This window comes from Lipotes vexillifer, unplaced genomic scaffold, assembly GCF_000442215.2.
Source record: "Lipotes vexillifer unplaced genomic scaffold, Lipotes_vexillifer_v1.1 scaffold454, whole genome shotgun sequence".
NCBI lineage: Eukaryota > Metazoa > Chordata > Mammalia > Artiodactyla > Lipotidae > Lipotes > Lipotes vexillifer.
In genome coordinates this window covers 1,340,932-1,362,436 of record NW_006779481.1, presented here as the reverse complement: position 1 = coordinate 1,362,436, position 21,505 = coordinate 1,340,932, and the positions used below count along the sequence as shown (strand labels likewise).

The following is a 21,505-nucleotide window of genomic DNA, read 5'->3' as shown; positions in this document are numbered from 1 at the left end:
ATATATATATATATATATATATATATATATATATATATATATATATGGCACTTCAAGGACCAAGAGTCAATGAATTAGGAAGAATTTCTGTGAAACAGCTTCTCCCTGCAAGAAACCTTCTCTGCGTAATACAAAATCAGTCTACCTCTATCACGAGTTTCCTTCCATTAGAGGCAGAGGTGCGTGACCGAATTAACACGGATATTTGGCACCTACTATTTGAGGGCTCTTATTTGCTCCATCACTAGATCATAAACACCATAAACTCAGGGGTCAGATCATCTCCCATCTTGCATTCTCCACTGTGTGAATCAGGCCAGTTGTGTACCAAGATGATCCTAATAACGTGTTCTATGTCAATGACAAAATTTTATGCAAGAACCCAAAGAAATAAACTTAAATCTTAATGCCATCATAAAATGCTCCATATGACTTTCTTTTGGTAAATATCATTTACATCGAATTAATTAATTAAACATTTTATGCTGTCACAGAAAATGTCTAACACTCTGTTTTATAATTTTATAAAAATTGTAGCCATATGTCACTGCAAGGATATTAGACCTCTGTTCCCAAGTAAACAGAATTCAGGCCTGTCTTTTCACAGAAAGTGTCAGGTTTATTTCTGCAACACCACCTCCATTAAAGGAAGCCACTGCTAAAAAACAGATAAACTGTACCTGGCTGCATCTCTCTACTTTTACCAAAGAACTATTGAAATTGCTCATTTGGACAGAATTATTAGGTACCTACTTTTACAAGAGAGTTGTTTAGGCTACGTGCAAGGTAAGGAAAGCTGGTTCAGCTTCCTGGATCCTTCAAAACATTGATAAAATTTTGATCTCTTCCTGAATTCTTCTCAGATTAACCGCAGTCAGCTTCCTCTCCAATCACAGCAGAAACCCTGCATCTTGTACACATAGGTCATAGTATCTGTTCATTTTTATTCCTGTTTAAAATTCACGGGCCTTTACTAACTGCCCTTATAATGTGGGTTCTTCTGAAGAGGCTGCATTGCCCACCAATCCAACAAACGTCTCGGGGCTGCCACAGTCCAGCCTTTCAGCAAAAAGGCCCGGAGGCGCCTCTCCCTGCCTTCCACTGACAGTATGTCCCCCTTCCTTCAAAACAACCTTGGACTCTGAAGTTTTTTCCTGGTTTCCCTGGAAGCTCTTGCCTCACACCCCAGTCGGCCATCTTCCTTCTGTGCGGCCACATCTCTCCTTTCCCCTGTTATACTCGGAAGACCCTGATGTTAGCTCAAGGATGAATGGAAAACAGCATCTCAATGATAATTACCAGGATTTCAGTTCTCCTCTGTGCTATGTGCTAGCATTTTCTAAATAATGCATCATCCTCACAAAACCCCTTAGGTAGCAACATCCCCACTTTAAAGATGAGAAAACTAAACTTGTCCCAGGTCCCGGTAAAAGGCAGAGCTAGATGCAGGCCTCTCTGAATGCAGACCCTGTGTTTTTGGTCACATCTGTTAACTGGAGTAAAGTACACATGGTCTTCAGACCTTAATTGAATGATTCTATTTGGGGGAATTCTATTTTAGGCACTTTTTTTCTCCCCTGGGAGGACACTAAATCAAACATTGCTAAGTAGCTGGATTTTTCCAGATTCCTCAAACCACTTGTCAAGGAGCTGAGCGTACAAGCTCTCCGACTAGACTGTTCTATGTCATGAGAAAGGAAAGGCAAACAGAGGTCAAATGGTCCAGAAAACAAGCATTCCCAAAATAGCTCCTTCATCATTAAATCTAGGAAACGGCACTCTGCAAATGTTTACCTCGTCCATAAAGGCTGCTGTGCTTTTCTGGCTCTCTGTGTCTGAGAAGCAGGGGTGGCTGGAGTATGCTTTCAGCATTCGTTCCAGGCCTGAAAGTGAAATAAGGCTGTCAGTCGCTGTTCCTCTGGTCCTAGTGGGACACAACTGGCAGGTGGTTATACTCGGAGGGAGCCTGAGGCCAGAAGTGATGCCGGGAGCATTTCCCAAATGGCTGGGGCTGTTTCTGTGTGTAGTTGTTACTAAATTTTACTGAATGGGTGACCTGTACCTTCATTTAATGGGATTCGAGAAATGCTGGTGCTTAAGGAGGATTGTTATTTTTCAGGATGAGATTTTGCATCCTCCTTGTTGACCCATTCCGTGGTGGATTCCTAACATTTGCCCCTATGTTAAGCTCTCCTCTGCTGATATTTACATTTCTAAACATTTTGCTCTCTTGGATTTCCTATCAAGTATTACATTGCAACAGGGTTCTCTGGTCCACATAAAATAAGCTCTACATATAAGAATCATAAAAGTGGAGTTGTTTTTATTACCTGTAACACTTTAGAGCTGCTTCAAGTTCTCACATATCTAACGTCTAAGTATAGGATTTAATTTGAATGACGTTCACATCATTCAGGAAGTTAGTTTAAAAAGAAACAAACAAGTGGTGATCATTCTGTAATGTATAGAAATACTGAATCATTATGTTGTGCACCTAGAGCTAATATAGTGTTGTATGTCAATTATACTTCAATTAAAAAAAATTTATATAAATTTTAAAAATTTAAAAACAACCTATTAGCACCCCCAATAGAATAAAATAAAATAACATGGGGGAAATAAATAAATAAACACAAGAAAATGAAAAGCCTTGTACATAGGAGGTTTACTGTGTTTTAAACCAAACGAATTGTCCCTCATATCAGCCAATTTCAGGAACACTGTGAAATGCTACACTTCTGGAAATGGTGGTATAGTACTTGTATAGATCTCACAGACCAGAATGTCATTTTCAATTTTTTTTGCTCTCTCCTTGCTTTTTCATTTTTCTTTATTCACACAAATTAGGTTTGATATTTGGTCTTTTAAATGAGATGATCTCTGCACCAGTCAGCAAAAGCAGAATCACCCTAACTCTGGATGAAACCTCCAAGTAGAATACTTTCCCTTACCAGGCCAGTGAAAGAGGTAATTACACACCTTCCTGGTCTCGCAAGGCTTTTTCAATATCTTTTTGCAGTCTCGACAGTTTTGACTTTATTGAAGATGCCTGTCGCTCTTTACTCATTGCATTTTTAGGATCTTCTTCCTTTAGGGAAAAAAAAGGAAGTTTAACAATTTAAAGGGAAAAAAGTAAGAGTTGCTACTCCTAGTTGCACTGAGACTTTCACTGACTGTATTCAATTTTAACTTGATGGAAGAAAAAAGTTTAAAAAAATAAAAGCAGGGTAACCTCTGGTTTTCTACAGATTGGTCTACCTTTTCTAGACCTACTGACAGCTCCTCGTTTACAACTTGTAAGTGTATAGCTGAGCACTTTCTTTAATAGATAAAAATTATTCTTGGAGGGTGAACGTTACTATAGCTATTTCATAGGAGCATGTGGCTCACCAAGGGAAGGGGCATGAAAGCTTCAAGGAGACTAGCTGACTTAACCAGCACATTTCAGTTGAGGGCAAGGAGGGCAAAGGGTACTCCCTGCAGGAGAAATGGCACAAGCAAAGGACAGAGGGACGGTTGTGTGAAATGTATGGGGAACAATAAACAGACCAGTTGCTTGAGCAAATGTAGTGGAAGAAAAAATTGTCTAAGTAGTTTAGGTCAGATTTTCAGGCTGAAGTAGGGATTTTATCATGTAGGTTATGAGAACCATTGACAATAGCAGAGCTTTCATATACATTATTTCCAGAGTTGAAAAAAAAAAAGGATGTTAGGACACAGTTTAAATGCCTAGTAACAAGTCAAAGAGCAAATATCCTACAGTGATATGCAACTTAAAATTATTGAAACCTTTATGTGAAAAAAAAAGGATGTTAGGGTCAGGTTGGGAGGTGGCTGAACATAAGTGCAGTAGATGGACAGAAACCTTGGAGAAAGAGGGAAAACTGATGACTGAAGATGGAAGTGCAGGAGTCAGGACTTATCTGGTAGGAAGGAGAAAAGCAAGGACCCTGAATATTGGTGGAGAGATTAGCTTTAGATAGTCTGTCCTGAAGAAAGAGAAAAGAAGATTTAGAGCAAAGAGAATAATAGCCTTTACAAAAATATAATGTAGAGACTAAAATATTTAATCTACATACTGTGTATTATATATTATAAAAATTTTCTCTATATCCTTTATTACATGTGACTCTTTGTGATTCTTATAACAACTCGACGAGATTGGTTTTATTTTCCCCATTTTACCTGTGACACTCAGAAATAAATGAAGGCCCAAGACGAAACAGTAATTACTGCTGAAACCCAACTCCTGTGACTCCCAATTCTCCACCAGAGTCCACTCCTTCACATGTCTGCCTGAGGCTGAGGCCCAAGCTGACATTACTTCCGCAGGTGAGCTCCAAGTGAACTGCAAGGATGCTTCAGTCCAACCCTCAGTCCTTCCTTGCTGGAGGAATGCACCTCATAATCTGACTCTCATGCCAGTCCAAGACTTCATTTGGTTTCTTTGGGGATGCCTATATTGTTCACAAATATATTTCCACGGATAGATCACTACTGGATCAACTTGAGATAGATTAAACTGCCATCGTTAACTTTCTTAAATTTTTCCTTCTCTTCCAAAAATTTGTCAGAAAGAAGATCAATACCAGAGGAGGCATTTAAACTGCAGATACAATCTTTTGAACATGGCCTTTAGTAACCTTACAAATATTTTTCACACTAATCACCAGCCCTCCAATATTCAGATAGTTCTCCTGTCTTACCCTTGTCCATGTAAATTTCATAGCACTCTATAAAAGCCAGTCTACACTTACTGCCAATGACTATAAAGTCAGATTTTGGAGGTGTTTTGCTTTAAGAATATTAGGACAATCCTATTCACCCATTTGGAGATACAGTCCATTCTCTTAGACAACAGATACATAGTTGTTAGTTCTGGTGCACTGAAATTTCATAGAAACCAAAAATTCCCATGGGTACATCAAGTAAGATAAACCATTGTGGCTACTCCTTTACATTTCAATAGGAGCTTAGTCAAATTTTCAAGGAGAATGACCCTTATTTTATTGACAGGTTAGCTGATAGAGGCATTTTAACAAGAAAGTAATAGATATATTTTATTGTACATTTTCCCATCTCAGGGATCACCTACACGGTTTGGAAGAAAAAAAAAAAGGTACTTTCCTCATGTAATCAAATCTTCCTTTCCACTTCCATCTCTACCTTTGTTACTGCTTTAACAGACATTGCTATTGCTAATTTGCTTTGCCTTTGCCAGGGTCGGAAAAAAAGATTCAATTAAAGAAACAGCTGGCCACTTATTGCTGTTTAGATGGCGGGAAGGAGAAAGCCAGTCAGAATTCATTATTGTGCCAGATCTAACTGCCTTCCCCTCTCCCCTCATCTCTTGTTCCCTGAGTGGGGGTCCTGGGATGTTGGTTTTGGCTATACTTTTACTCTTATAGGAGGACATGACCAGTGGTCCAGTTTTACAGAGAGAGGGGTGAGCCTCCCAGACTGGACCTTGGAAGTTGAGTGAAATACAGCAGAGGGCCCAGGAAGGAGCAACCAGGAGTTTTTTCCTGCAGATTTTGGTAATTAATGATCAGCATCTAGAACACTACAATTAAAACTAACAAGAGGGAAGCGAAGGACAAAAGCTTTGAGGCATGACCTGACCCAAGAAGATAAAGAATTTAGCCCAAGAGAGCAAACAGGCAAGATGTCTGGGCTCTGACCAGGGACACTGATCAGTTTTTAGCAAGGAAGGTCATGTGATAGTAGAATCACCCAAATGTCCTCAAAATAAGCCTCTGGAATGGCAATTAATTTATGACAAAGGAGGAAGAATATACAATGAGAAAAAGCCTCTTCAAAACATGGTGTTGGGGGCTTCCCTGGTGGCGCAGTGGTTGGGGGTCTGCCTGCCGATGCAGGGGACACGGCTTCGTGCCCCAGTCCGGGAAGATCCCACATGCCGCAGAGCGGCTGGGCCCGTGAGCCATGGCCGCTGAGCCTGCGCGTCCAGAGCCTGTGCTCCACAACAGGAGAGGCCCGCGTACCGCAAAAAAAAAAAAATGGAGTTGGGAAAACTGGACAGCTACATGCAAAAGAATCAAACTGGATTACTTTCTCTCACCATATATAAAAATAAACTCAACATGGCTTAAAGACTTAAACATAAGATATAATACCATAAAACTCCTAGAAGAGAACATAGGCAAAACATTCTGTGACATAAATTGTACCAATGTTTTCTTAGGTCAGTCTCCCAAGGCAATAGAAATAAAAACAAAAATAAACAAATGAGAACTGTCAAACTTACAAGCTTTTGCACAGCAAAGGAAACTATAAACAAAACAAAGAAACAACCTACAGAATGGGAGAAAATATTTGCAAAAGATGTGAACGACAAGGGCTTAATTTCCAAAATATACAAGCAGCTCATACAACTCAACAACAAGAAAACAAACAACCCAATCCAAAAATGGGCAGAAGACCTAAAGAGACATTTCTCCAAAGAAGATATACAGATGGGCAACAGGCACAAGAAAGGATGCTCAACATCACTAATTATCAGAGAAACACAAATCAAAACTAAAATGAGGTATCACCTCACACCAGTCAGAATGGCCATTATTAAAAAGACAACAAATAATAAGTGTTGGTGAGGATATGGGGAAAAGGGAACTGTGGTACACTGTTGGTGGAAACTACCACACAACCCAGCAGTTCTACTCCTGGGTATATACCTGACGAAAGCAAAAACATTAATTTGAAAAGATATATGCACCCCAGTGTTCATTGCAGCATTATTTACAATAGCCAAGATATTGAAGCAACCTAAGTTCCCATCAATAGATGAATGGATAAAGAAGATTTGTTATATATATAATGGAATATTACTCAGCCACAAAAAAGAATGAAATCTTGCCATTTGTGACAACATGGATGGACCTAGAAGGTATTATTCTAAATGAAAGAAGCCAGACAGAGAAAAACAACTACTGCATGATTTCACTTACAGTGGAATCTAAAAAAACAAAGGAACAAACACAACTAAACAAAAACAGAATCATAGGTATAGAGAACAAACAGGTGGTTGACAGGGGAGAGGGTAGAGGAGGAAAGAAATAGGTGAGAGAGATTTAAGAGGTACAAACTTTCAGTTATACAATAAATGAATCATAGGTATGAAATGTATAGTGTGGGGAATATTAGTCATTAATAATGTAATAACTTTGCAGGGTTACAGATAACTAACTTTATCATGGTGATCATTTTGTAATGTATAGAAATATCAAATCACTGTGTTGTATGCCAGGAACTAACATCATGTTGTAGGTCAATTATACTTCAAAAACAAACAAGCTCATAGAAAAAGAGATCAGATTTGTGGTTACCTGAGGTGGGCGCCGGGGAGAGGAGGAATTGGATGAAGGTGGTCAAAAGGTACAAACTTCCAGTTACAAGATAAGTAAGTACTGGGCATGTAATGCACAGCATGATAATAGAATGAACACTGCTGTGTGTTATATATGAAAGCTGTTAGGATAGTAAACCCTAAGAGTTCTCATCGCAAGGAAAAAGTTTTTTTTCTATTTTTTTGAGGTTCTATCTATATGAGATAACAGATGTTCACTAAACTCGTGTAATCATTTCATGATGTATGTAAGTCAAATCATTATGCTGTACATCTGAAACTTATACAGTGCTGTATGTTCATTATATCTCAATAAAACCAGAAGAAAAAAGAAAAAATATAATCCTCTAATTAGGTTAAAGTTTTTCAAAGGCAAGGACCAGAAAGGATGTTGACAATAATTTGCACCTCCTAAGATTCATGCCTCTGTGTGATCCCTTCCCCTTGAGTGTGGGCTGTTTATTGACTTGCTTCTAACAAATAGAATCTGATGAGATGTCACTTCTGAGATTAGCTTATAAAAGACTATGCTTCCATCTTGGACACTCTGGCTCTGTCTCTCCTACATTACTAGTTCCAGGGGAAGCAGGCTGATATGCTGTGAGCTCTCCATAGATGGAGAGACCCAGAGGGCAAGGAACTGATATCTCCAGCTAAAACCGTTCCTGAGGACCAGAGGCTTGCCATCAGCCACATGAGTGAGCTTAGAAGCGGATCATCTCCCAGTAGAGCATTGAGATGTCTGTGGTCCCAGCTGACACCTTGATTACAGCCCTGTGTGGGACTCGGGCACCCAGCTAACCCACACCTGGATTTCTGACCCACAGAAACTCTGAGATAATAAATGTTTGCTTCAAGCTGTTGAGTTAGTTTGGGGGTAAGTTGTTATGCAGCAATAGACCAACCAATGTGATACACAGTGATTATTTATAGAGTGTGAAGATTCAGTCTTGTGGGGGAGGGACAGATCAGGAGTTTGGGATCGACATGTACACACTGCTATAAAACAGATAACCAACAAGGACCTACTGTATAGCACAGGGAACTCCGCTCAGTACTCTGTAATAACCTAAATGGGAAAATAATTTATAAAGGACTAGATACATGTATATGTATAATTGAATCACTTTGCTGTACACCTGAAACTAACACAACATTGTTAATCAACTATGTTCCAATATAAAATAAAAATTTTTTTAAATTAAAAAAGTAAATGAAATAAAATATTTCCTTCAAAAAAAAAAAAGATTCAGGCTAAAACCCTGTTTGGAATTCTTCCCTTGCAGAGAATACCAAAGACAGGTTTTCATTGCCCAGTCTGTAAACCACACAGTTTTTAAATTTATACGGACTGTGAAAAAGTCAATAATTTTGTTTCCTAAACAATACGTTGCCTTTACAATTGCTCTCAATTCTTTTCAAAATGAATCCCTCAGTATATGACTGACTAAGGTTTCCCATGAATGAAACTTCCTTCCATCCCATACTTACAAAGTAATCAGTTAATAGGAACTCAGATTTATTTTCTGTAGATGAAACTGCGGTTTCTTCCACGAGAGCCTGGATATCATTTTCGACATCTATCTTGCTGATGGCACAGTGAATCTGCGTGTGGCACTGCAATGCCAAGGAAAGCAGAACAAGGTTGCAGAGGACACGTTTCCTGCCAGTTCTTACCATGCATACCAGAGATGGCGAATTCTTTACTACTCACTGTGGTCAGGGTTTGGCCAAAAACAGAAATATGTTGGGAGTACTGGTTTAAGTTATTGCATAAGAGTTGAATTCTTTCCTTCTCCAGCTCCAGGATGCTCTGAGGAGGATGAAAAATGAGATTAGATCAGCCCACTGTTACACAAAACTGAAGTCTGAGTGAGCCGTCCTGTCTGTGCCTCTTGATTACATTATAGCCACATTGTGGAGGGGGGTAGTTTCCCAGGACAGGAAAGTGATTTGATGTCTGTCTTATTTTATCCTCCATTAGGATCAATTTAACTCACACACTTTCTCCAGGCTTTTGTGGGCCAAAAAGCACATAGGTGGATGCCACAGGTTACCTGATGTTCACAAAGAAGGGGGAGAAAGGAATCATTTGAAAAGAATCTGTGGGTTCCAAAAAAAGAATGAAGCCCAGTAAAACTCACATCTGTATCTTGGAAATGCAGTCAGACACTAAGTATTTCTAGAATTGTTTGCAGCACATACAAGGCATTCTGCCGGTTCCGGCAGGGACAACGATGATGAGATGCAAATTCTCTGCTTAAGGAAATTATGTGATGCGAGCAGAAGCTTAAAGTCTGATCAATTCATCATCCTGGCCTAAAATTAGGCCTGGGGGTCAGAGACCACTCTTGGAAGGTGGCAACACAGCCTCCCTGTTTTATGCGGGATGACAAAAATTCCACTTTTAGAGTTTTATGGCTTTTAGCTAGGAAGAGTAAATAAAGTAAGGGAGGTCACATTTGCCTTGTCAGCCATTAACATTTTAGAAAAAGTTAGTTATTTGACTCTCACCCCTCACTGCTAGCTGAGCTACAGACTGTTCGTTTTGAGGAAATACAGGGACGCTCAGCGACTAGGCATTGTCCAAGAAGGCTGGGTCAAGTGGAAATGCAGGGGGCATTCCTAAGCCTTGTGAGGGCCATAGGAAGCTTCTGGGTATGTGCCCAGAAGCCCGTGGGCTTTGACAGAGGTGGCAAGTATCCAAGACAACATGCCTCATCCCGTTTCTGTAAGGACAAGGCCTGGGCTTTCCCCCTTTATCCAGAGGCTAGATTGGTTCCTTTCATACCCGCCATCCCACCCTGCTTCTTCCCACACAGTAAAGAGTACTCATCAATAGTCCTTCCTGAGGAAGAAAGCCTTCTTGGGCAAATTGGTGGGTGGCATTATCGTGGAAGTAAGAAGGGTGGACTGCGTCTCAAGGCCTTTGGTAGGGTGGAGGTGGGGAGACATCACAAAGCACTGGCTTCTCCCATCCTGTCTTTCAGCACACCCGCAGGGGCCACTAGCCTGTCCAGCCTGGTGTTCCTTTATACCCTTGTGTGTAGACTGCATTCACATCCTGCTGTTATTTAATCTATGGTATATAATCATTAAACTTTCAAAAAATTTATTTGTGTAATAGTTACATAAAGTTTACCTGTTAACCATTTTTAAGTGTACAGTTCAGTGGCATTAAGTCCATTCACATCGTTGTGCAACCATCACCACTACCCATATCCAGAACTTTTTTCATCTTGCAAAAGTGAAACTCTGTACTCATTAACAATAATTCCCCATTCTCTCTCCCCTCATCTCCCCTGGCAGCCACCATTCTACTTGTTGTCTTCCATGAATTTGACTACCCTAGGTATCTCTTATAAGAGGAATCATACAATATTTGTCATTTTGTGTCTTGTTTATTTCACTTAGCATAAAGTCTTCAATATTCATGCACATTGTAGCCTGTGTCAGAATTTCCTTCCTTTTTAAGGCTGAATAATGTTCCATTGTCTGTACTTACCACAGTTTGTTTAGTAGTATATAGTCATTTTAATGCTGCTATTAAATGCAAGTGGTAAAAAGCTGGCAGTAACTGTGAACATCTTTGTCAACCACATGCAGATTTCAATTCTGTACCAAGTGTCCTGACATTTGAATCGGGAAGCCTAGAGCTCTGTTCCCCCATGGCTACCTTTTCTGTCTAGTCAGAAGCTGCACAATTTTTCTAAGTCAATGGGAATGAAATACCTTTGTTTCTGCTCTTGGTCTCCTGAGTCTTTCTCCAAAATCTCAAGTACCAGCCATTTGAATGTGCCCTCTGTCCCCCAGGTACAGGATTAAAGACACAGAAGAGTAGCCTAGTAAATGTAATGCTTCATCAAAGGGCACAAATCGGGCTTCCCTGGTGGTGCAGTGGTTGAGAGTCCGCCTGCCAATGCAGAGGACACGGGTTCGTGCCCCGGTCCGGGAAGCTGTGCTCCGCAATGGGAGAGGCCACAACGGTGAGAGGCCCGCGTACCGGGAAAAAAAAAAAAAAAAAAAAAAAAGGGCACAAATCATATGCCTCCTCTAATAAATATGTAAAATAAATTCTGCTCAGTGTCTTAGACCTCAAGTGGGACAGTCTTCAAAAAGAAAGAGTCTTTATATTATGGGGAAAGATCTAGAAAGCAGCTGTTCTAGTTTAGCACCATGAGCAAAGGACAGAAAACAAAAGCCAGGTTTGGGGAATACACTGCATCCCTGCTGTGCAGCTGTTTCTTTACTGTGACAAGTGCTGAGCCACTAGCATCAATCTGAGACTAGAATAACCAGTGTCCCTTGGTGGCGATGGCAATACTTAAAAGATTTTAATTTCATTTCAGGGAAATCATTAAGATGATCTATGTCTGCTCGTGAAGAGAGGCTGAGACAAATTCCACTGTGGGAAGTGGAAATCCATATCTCATTTAATGAATTATTGCTTACTATTATTTTGTTCTTTTTGTATAAAATAGGTCATAGAGAAGCAAAATACTCTGGAGGACCTCAAATTATCCTCCTGTGCTTTCATAATAGCACATGAGAGGAAAGTGGGATCAAAGAGTTATCAAGGAAGAGTAAATGGAGAGGCTGTCTGGGGCCCAGGCTTCATGATGATTCACACTCTTCATTCATTCTTTTCACTTCCTGCTGTCCTGACCTTCCAGTTTGTACTACCCGGGGAGATTGGAGTGACTTCATTTTCATCTAAACTGTTTTCATAAAACTGATCAAAGAAGTACCTTGCTTTTTCTATAGCACGAACTCTCAAACTTTAGTACGTCTAGAGATCACCTAGACCCCTTCCTAAAATCATTCAGAAGTTCTGACTTACCCCGTCTAGGAAGGCACTTAGGAATCTGAATTTTAACAAGCACCCTTGACATTGTCTTGGGGCCATAAAGGGTTACAAGAAAATAAATTTTAAAACCATTTATAATTCTTCCACCTAGAGATGACCACTGTTAACATTTTGATGTATTTTAGTCTGTCAAGGTATGCTGTATGTATGATTTTATCTTCCTAGTTATCAACCAAATTATTCAAATTGGTATCCTGTTTTTTCACTTAACATTATACATAAGCAGTTTCCAATGCCACTAGTCTCCAAAACACCATTTTAATTAATAGTGCCTTGTGTAGAGTGTATTGATTTATTTAGTCATCCCCTTAATTTTGGCCATTTGTATTGTTCCTTCCCTTTTACTTTTAATGTATTTTTTAACAGAAATCTGTATTTTGTTTTTCATCTACTTCCTCAAGATGGATTTATGGAAAGGAAATTAGGTTTTTCAACCGAGGTTCCAGGAGAGAATTAAACCCTAATGTCCTAAGGCATCTGTTATCTGCAATGAGTTACCATTTCTTCTCTGCATCTAGAGGGTATTAGTCACTACCATCCTTGGGGAACTGAGAAGACAGTCACACTTTATTTTCTGTGTTCCGTGGTTCAGATGAGGAACACTAGTTGATAATGGGAACATTTTTAAAGCTGTTTGCATTTATTGCAAAAGGCTTTCTAAAATAATTCCTCTAGTAAATACTAACAGTACCAAACATTTGATTTATGGTCACTTTTGATAGAGTGGCTATTATTATCATTATTATTATTATTATTTGGTCACACTGAGCAGCTTGCAGGATCTTAGTTCCCCAACCAGGGACTGAACCTGGGCTCATGGCAGTGACAGCATGGAGTCCTAATCACTGGGCCACCAGGGAATTCTCGAGTGGTTATTATTTTTCAAAATATATTATAGGTTATTTCTAACAACTGAATTGTTTCTTCTTGGAAGGTAGGAAATGTGGCTTGAACATAGAATAATTACGAAGTATTAAGACTAATTTTGACGTGTGGTTTGTGCAACTGATTTCATTACTTAATAATTGCACTTGAGACTTTACAGTATCTAGTAAACTACCTTAAGCATAGTTCAATGAATGTTCTCTGAAAGAATTTGTGAATCCAATCTGCAGAGTAAGAAGGGGTAAGAGGACACTTCATAAGACGTTAAAATACATTCTTATATTCCATTTTTACAGAAGAGAATGGAGAAAAAAATGAAATGGAACAACCCTGGTTGACCCATCTCCACTTTCCACACTTCTAATAAAATTCCATTTTAATTGAGTTCAGCCCACTTTTGTTATGTGTCTTCATGAATATCACATTTTACTCCTGTTGTTTGCAAACAACAGAGAATGAGGAATACATAGTGTAATATGTGAGTCAATGACTTGTTGGTATAGACTGAGTATGTACAAGCCAACAAAATACTAAGTAAGGGAATCCTTATTGGTTACGGTTAGGCAAGGATGACTCGACAGGAGTATCTCAAGCGGGTCTAGTAGGGCTTGGTTTGGCACTCAGCGGGCAGAGGCTAGCTCTAAGTAAGAGGATAAGCTTAGAACTTAAACTTAGAATTCTTATGGGAGTAAGAGGAACTGTGTGAACTCAAAGGAAGATGGGGGAGAAATACCAGTGGCCCCCAGCATGGTGGTAGCAATAAACCAGGAAACAAAGAGGATGAAAGGAACCTTTCTTTTTTTTATGGAGATTCTGACTTGTAGTAGATTCTCTACCTGATTTGGATTCTAATTAAAAAACCTAGAGTCTTAAATATTTTTAAAGCTCAGTTGAAAGAAGTTCTTTTGAAAGGTAAATGATATACATCTTGTCACCATCACGAAGGCTTTATAAGCAAACAAGATAATTTCCATAGCTTCAACATAAAAGTTGGGACTGCTGAAAGCAGGCTGGGGTGGAAGGAGAAGGTGGAGGAGGACCCTAACAGGAGAAAAGGACACTGAGAAAAAGGAAGGAGAGACCTAGTAAGAGCCTCTGATAAGGGTCCTTAGTAACAGCAATACCTAACACATCTTGAAGGCCAGCTAGACGTCCGCTACACCAGGAATCCTGGCAGCCATACCAGTAAGAATTATAATTATCTCCCGTTGTTGTGATATAGATAGAAAAATGAGACGGATGGAGACATCTAGGTTAAGTGTTTTTCTCATAGTCCTTGAAGGGTGCCTAGAAGATAGAATGCGAGCAGTGATTTCTCTCCCACACAAAGCTCTTTGGAAAAAGAAAGAAAGAAAAAAAAAAACTTGAATGCATAACTTACCTGGAAGCAACTTTCCAGTGTGTTCTCCCATTTCAGTCTGGTAGAACAGCTGGCCATGTTTTTTTGGTAGTAATTTTCATCTTCTTTTGACAACTTCTCAGTTGATTTTTTCAGTTTATTGAGGAGCTAAGGTAAAACATCAGTGTCACATATTCATGAACGCATTTATGAAAGCCCTTTGTAATTCTGGAGAAAGAATTACATGCATCCCAATGATGAGTTTCTCATCTCCCAGCTAAAGTCATAAACAGTGACTATAGATGACAAAATCAAAGACCTTTCTCAGAAAACAGGGATGTCAGAACTGAAAGGAAACCTAAGAGCCTTTCAATAGGATTCCTACAATTTTTCACGAGGAAATTGAAGTCCTTAAACACCATGTGATATGCCCACTTTCATCAGATGAAGGAAGAGGCCAAATGACAGGTGCAGAGAAGCAAGTACAGATCAGGAACCTCCAACTCAAGACTGTAATCTACCAACGATTCCCGTTCTCTTATTTCGTAAATCCTTCAGGCCTCCTCATTTCTTACCGGGACAGGTAGAGATTTGCACAATCAGATAATTTATAAAACTAGCATTAGGCCTGGAGACCATCCTCTCACTTCACTTTCACCATTTAAACTCTGCATTATAACTCTGGAATCAGACTTCAGGATTAGAGTCCTGGTTCTGACTACAAGTTACAAGTTCTGACTACAAGTTACTTAAACTTCACAAGCCACAGTTTTCTCATCTCTGTGATGGAGACAGCGATGCTCCCACTTCACTGTGTTGCTCTGAGGAATCAGGCAGGTGATACAGGTAAGGAACAGGGCACACTGCTTGACAGTTAGTATAGCACTCAAAGACTAGTGAGTGTTACTATTACTAGTGAAGAAAGAGCCTGAGATACATGCCATTGTTCACTGCAAGTTATGGACAGCTTGACAACTGCTTTCCTGTCATCCTGAGCCCCAATGATACGCTCCTTCACAAAGAGCCCCTTCTGGCCAGTCACCAAAATTGGCCATCCTGATTGTGAAAATCAAAGTAATACAAAACTCTCTGTACCAGGGCAGTTTGAATTGAATTCTCAAAATGCTCAGACACATAATTTCACATCTTTGAGAAAGGAAGAAGTTGTATTATATGAATGATTCTCAGACTTTAATATGCCTATAGGAATGACCAGAGATTCTTGGAAAATTGCAGATTTTCAGGGTTCCACCAATAGCAATACTGATTCAGTAGCTCAGTAGTGGGATCAGGAAATCTGAATTTTCACTGCCTCCTCAGATAATTCTGATGCAAATGGTCCTCAAGCCACAGTTCAAGGAGTACCAAGGAGCCCCGTGATTTAAGCAGTTTAGGATTTTCAAGGACAGAGATAAAGGTTTTTAAGAATGCTCCTCTTTATGTTTAAGGACATTTTGACTAACGTTTCAGTAATGAAGAACATTCGTCCAAAATGTTGAATATTAACACCACTCACTTTATTATTCCAGTTGATATGCTAGCCATTCAACTGTCCCTCAGCTGTGATGTATGACCCACCCAGGACACGGATGGTTTTGTATATCAAGTGTAATGAGCCATTTATCTATAGAGATATGAGCTTGTGAATTTTAGCCTGATAATGATACAAAGAAAGGGTTGAATGTGTACCATGGCTATACTTGGCTAAGTGATTGTTCTTTGATTCTTACTGAGTGTGCCCAGCAATGAGAACAGAGTCAATCTGGAGACTGATTGCACAAATCTCTACCTGTCCTGGTAAGAAATGCCAAGGCCTGAAGGATTTACAGAATAAGAGTACAGGAATCATTGGTAGATTACAGTCTTGAGTTGGAGGTTCCTGATCTGTACTCACCACTCACGTTCATCAGCCTACACTCTATAGCTATTGACTAGAAGTTTCTGCTCAGCAAATTTACAGCAAATAACCCCAAACAGATACAGAAGAAGAATGGAGACTCTTATATTCTTATTTAAGGAACTTCTCAGAAACTTTTCCTAAAATTTGTCAAAGATACTTTTTCTTTCCTCTTTTCTTTCTCTTGGAACAAACATCGATTCATTAATTCATTAATTCATTCATCAAACATTTCTTGACTGCCACACCGTGTCATGTACTAGACACTGGGAATAGATAAAGGAACTAGATAGGCTCCCTCTCTAGTCAAGGACCCACACAGGCCATTGTTATCCTGTTTGATAGATCCCAAGATGATAGAAGTATTCAGGTGTCACAGAGTGGGTGCTCACAGAAATGATCCCTGTGTGAATAAACCTACAATGAAAATAGGAATTGGTGAGGCAAAATAGCATGACATGATACCAAAAATATTTTGGTGAGGTTGGAGCACACAGTTTGAGAGAAATAATAGCAAGTGAAAATGCTGAAAAGTTAAGCAAGGGCCAAGTCAGGGAGGGTCTTGAGGGCCACATAAAAGAGTTTGTGCTTTATCCTGAGGTCACCTGGAAACCTTTGAAGGCTTTTTAAAGGAGAATAATATGCTCAGATTCGAGTTCCAGAAAAGTCAGCTTGGCTTGTGTATGGGGGATAAGGAGAGGAAACACTGAAAGCCAAGACACCAATTTGTCAGATGGAGTAACCCAAGCAGTGATGATGGTGGCCTGGGAGAGAGTAGTGGCAGTGGGGATAAATATAAGTAGATAAATTCAGGAAGTATTTGGTTTAGGACTTAGAATTGGGAGGATATGGTAGATGGTGATATTCAAATACATAAAAAACAGAGGAATAAAAAATATTTTTGGTCGAGGGAAGTGATGGTTCAGATTTTGGATACTGAGTTTGAGATGCCAGAGAGCAGTTCAGAGACTGGTTTGGGCTGGAGATATAAGTTTGGGTATTGTCAGCAGAGACATGGTAGCCAAAGCCTTGAGAGTATATTTGTTGAGTACGTGCTATGTATTGAGCACTTGATATTGAGAGTACTGCGTGGGATGCTGGAGATATGATGCCGAATAAAACAGAATGAGGCCCAGGAGAGAAATCATCAGGCACAATATAGAAAGTTCAGGCAGAACGAGGAAAGTCCATAAAGGAGCTTAAGAAAAAACTGACAGAAAGGAAAACCAAAAGGGTAAGATGACGTTGTAGTTAAAAGAAGAGAATGTTTCTAGAAGGAGAAAGTCAATGATGCTTAATGCTTCTAAGAAATTAAATAAAGTCAGAACTGGAAAGCACCCATTAGCTTTAGCAACAAGGACCACGTATTCAATGGCAAGAACATTTCTAGCGAATTGGTGGGGAAAGCTTGGTCGGTGGTTTGAGGAGTGAACAGGAGATGAAGTGGAGACAGAGCACAGATAACCCTTCCAATAAATCTTATTGTAAAAAGAAAGAGATGATGATATCTGGAGAGGAGCAGGAATAGGAATATCAGGGAGACAAAGGGTGTCTCCCTGATTCTTCCTACTCTCCCAAGATAGAGGGAAGTTGAAAAGGCTGATGGGAAGAAACCCTTAGAGATATAGGAGAGAAGGGAATAATCCAGGGAAGGGCCTCTGAGAGGAGACTGGGATGGGAATCAGAGCACAGGATGAAGAATTGGCCTGTCGCATTGCACACAGGACTTCAGTAGGCAGGTGGCTGTACTGACTTCTATTTACTCTGTGACGCTGGAGGCAAGATGGTCTGCTGAGACTGGGTGGTGAGGATGGAGGAGCGAGAAGAATGGAGATGTAGATCAGCTTCTGGTGAGAACAAGGATTGCTGAGCAGGAAAACAGGAAGGATTGCTGAGCAGCACCGAACCAGCCCGGCTCAAGTGGGAGATCATGGGCACGTCTGTGTGAGATGCAAAAATGAACGCCGCCTTAGGCGTTGAGCTTTAGGACTAAAAAAGAGAAAGCTACCAGATAAAGTGATGACGATGGTAGGGGTCTGTGATGTAATGACAGCCAAGGGCTATGGTGGGGCATAGGACCAGGTGGAGGAGGGCAGGGGAGGATCACGAACTTCCACCTCCCAGGGAGGCTGCTAATGAGAGAAGGAAGCAAAAATTTACCACTTAGCTGCCCATGCTTTTGCCTTTGTCATTCCTCAACATCAATAAAGAATAGCTTCTAATGAGGGCTCCAAATGCCTACAACGAGGTCCTGGAGCTTAGGTTTTTAACTTACTTTGGTTTTGCCTCCTCTTCGGAAGCTGTCTCATTATTCAGTACCTGTTATGATCATTTCAAACTGTGAAGATTGACACAAGAACCTTGTAATATCTTGCTAACAATGAATCTAAGTTATTCAACTGATAGTTTCCTCAGATGAAATAACAGAGTTACTTGGCAATGACAATTCTCTCTTTTTTTTAAGAATGTTTTGGGTTGCAGTGGTGCTGCCTGCACTTTCTTAGGGGGACTCCATCTCTGGGGGAAGATATTGACTATTTCAATGGTTTCCAATCTGGGGCACATACCATAAGGGGTGTCCAAGATAATCTAATACTCCAATATTAGTTGTGTTCATTTTTGCCTAAAAAGAGTGTTCAAGCTTACTCTTATTCAATATATGAATTGATATTGGTGCCCATGTGTGGACAGTTGAGGATTCTGAAGTGTTCTGGAGGGAGAGTGGGCGTTTTATAACATGAGAAGCTGATGTGGGTCCCACAAATGCTTTCACTCTCAACATCCTGGGACATGTGCCCATCGGCAGGAGTCTGGATCATATGGATTTACAGATTTATTATCCATTTTAATTAGCTTAACACACACAAAATGAACACATGCCTTAAAAAGATGTCTGCTACGAAGCTGCAGATTGATGTTAATACAAACAATGCAAGCACAAGAAAGCCACAGGAAAATGCCAGAGCTGACGCTTTCTCCCACTCCCGATTACAGGTGCGTCATCACCCACATGAAAAGGCAAAAACTGGCATGATCCAGTGAGAGCTGATGAGAAGTTGACCAAAAAACTGACATTATCAAGAAGACATACTAGAAATACAAATTTATATTTACTATGGGTAAGGGTGAGCCTTGCCCCACATGTATATTTTGTCTGTATATGTCACTTAATCACTGTATGAAGACATCATGATTAGCTAATCACTGAAAATATTATTTCATTTTTACCACATCCTTCAAATATTTCTACTTTTTTATGTTGTATAATGTTCATAACATTAGTTTAATATAAAAAGTATTCTATATACTATACAAGATAGGTAAAGTACATTATATAATACATTATGCTATGTGTATATATTTTTTACTTATTTGGGGTGTGAGCTGAGAGGTGTTTAATCGGGCTCCTTATCAAAAATATTGGAGGGGCTTCCCTGGTGGCGCAGTGGTTGAGAATCTGCCTGCTAATGCAAGGGACTCGGGTTCCCGCCCTGGTCTGGGAAGATCCCACATGACGCAGAGCAACTAGGCCCGTGAGCCACAACTACTGAGCCTGCGCGTCTGGAGCCTGTGCTCTGCAACAAGAGAGGCCGCAATAGTGAGGCCTGCGCATCACGATGAAGAGTGGCCCCCGCTTGCCACAACTAGAGAAAGCCCTCGCACAGAAATGAAGACCCAACACAGCCCAAAATAAATAAATAAATTAATAAAAAAGAAAAACAAAAGAACTTAGCAAGTGCCCAGCACACAGCAGATAATTTAAAAAAAAATATTGGACACCACTGGTTTAATTTGTCATCTGTCAATAATACCTTTTAAAAATATATGGGGACTGGGACTTCCCTGGTGGTCCAGTGGGTAAAACTCTGAGCTCCCAATGCAGGGGGCCCAGGTTCGATCCCTGGTCAGGGAACTAGATCCCGCATGCATGCAGCAACTAAGAGTTCACATGCCGCAACTAAGAGTCTGCATGCTGCAACTAAGAAGCCCACATGCCGCAACTATGAGCCCGCATGCCACCAGGAAGATCCTGCGTGCCACAACTAAGACCCAGAGCAGCCTAAATAAATAAATAAATAAATTTTTTTGGGAAAAGATCTTTAAAATATATATATATATATATATATATATATAGGGACCAGGAATAACTTAGGATCCTTCTCATATTCTGCCACACTACAGCCCTGCAGAGACCCCGCACAGAGGGGGAATCAGCCACTTCTCCTGTGTTCATAGCTAAGGGCAGGAAGCCCATCCATCTCTAAGCCATATGCACTCAGCCGGCCATGAGAGGTTACCTTCTGCTTCTCCTTCTCGGTCGTAATTTGCTTGGAGCTTTCTACAAGATGGAAAAGCGCTTCATGCTTCTTGGTACTAACCATCAATTTCTTCTTGGCCTAGAGTCAAAAACATACAAAAAAAGCAAAAAAGGATCAGAAACTGACATCAAGAGAAAAACTCTTCTGTTCTGGAACAAGTCATGTTCACGTGCTAGCTTGAATGATTGTGTATTTTTAGTTCTTCATTTCTGCCCTCACCTCAAAATCTGCCTAAAATATCACAGTGGCTAACATTTTGCCCTGAGAACCACTGTGCATTTTTTTCATTACACTGAGTTTATTCAAGAGGGTTACACATTTTGTTAAATCACCGAAGGCTTGCGAGTTTCCAAAACATTGTTCTAGCTAGCATAATCACAACAAACATGGAAGACTGCTGACATCATTCTTTTAAATCTGCTTGGCCACAATTGAGGTCATTTTAAGATGCTCTCTTAAAACTTAGAGCAAAAGAAAAATTTTGCTCCCTGATGCCTGGGCTTGAGAGCTGGGCATCTGCCTGGCATCTTGTGAACTATCCTGCATTTGTGGTAGGCAGGCGGAGGGAGGGGGCAGGAAGGAAGCAGCATTCAAAGTCCCTTACTCTGTTAATGCCTTCATCCTTGGCCTGGGTTATGATGTGGGTGATCCGTCATTCCCTGTACAGTCCCAGCTTGGCAGAACAGGATGCTCCAGAGATAAAATCAACAGAATTTGGTTTGAGTTGGATTTAGCCTATTCAGGAACTGGGTTGACTGAAAGATGGTATGGTTTTTCACCGCAAGTTGCAATGACTGTAAAACCAGACAATGAAGGGAAAAGTCCAGGTCTT

At 40.2% G+C, this 21,505-nt stretch overlaps 1 protein-coding gene across 3 annotated transcripts in view; it reads right to left on the bottom strand.

Annotated features, from left to right (window-relative positions):
* Positions 1-21,505, bottom strand: part of NOSTRIN (nitric oxide synthase trafficking) — a 64,635-nt gene that overhangs the window by 7,202 nt on the left and 35,928 nt on the right. For all 3 annotated transcript variants that reach the window (XM_007452613.1, XM_007452612.1, XM_007452611.1), the window contains 6 exons: positions 20,653-20,751; positions 14,500-14,625; positions 9,081-9,179; positions 8,858-8,983; positions 2,980-3,088; positions 1,795-1,883 (listed from right to left, as the gene is read on the bottom strand). In XM_007452613.1, the coding sequence (XP_007452675.1) occupies positions 1,795-1,883; positions 2,980-3,088; positions 8,858-8,983; positions 9,081-9,179; positions 14,500-14,625; positions 20,653-20,751 (648 nt within the window). The remainder of the gene's footprint in view (positions 1-1,794; positions 1,884-2,979; positions 3,089-8,857; positions 8,984-9,080; positions 9,180-14,499; positions 14,626-20,652; positions 20,752-21,505) is intronic.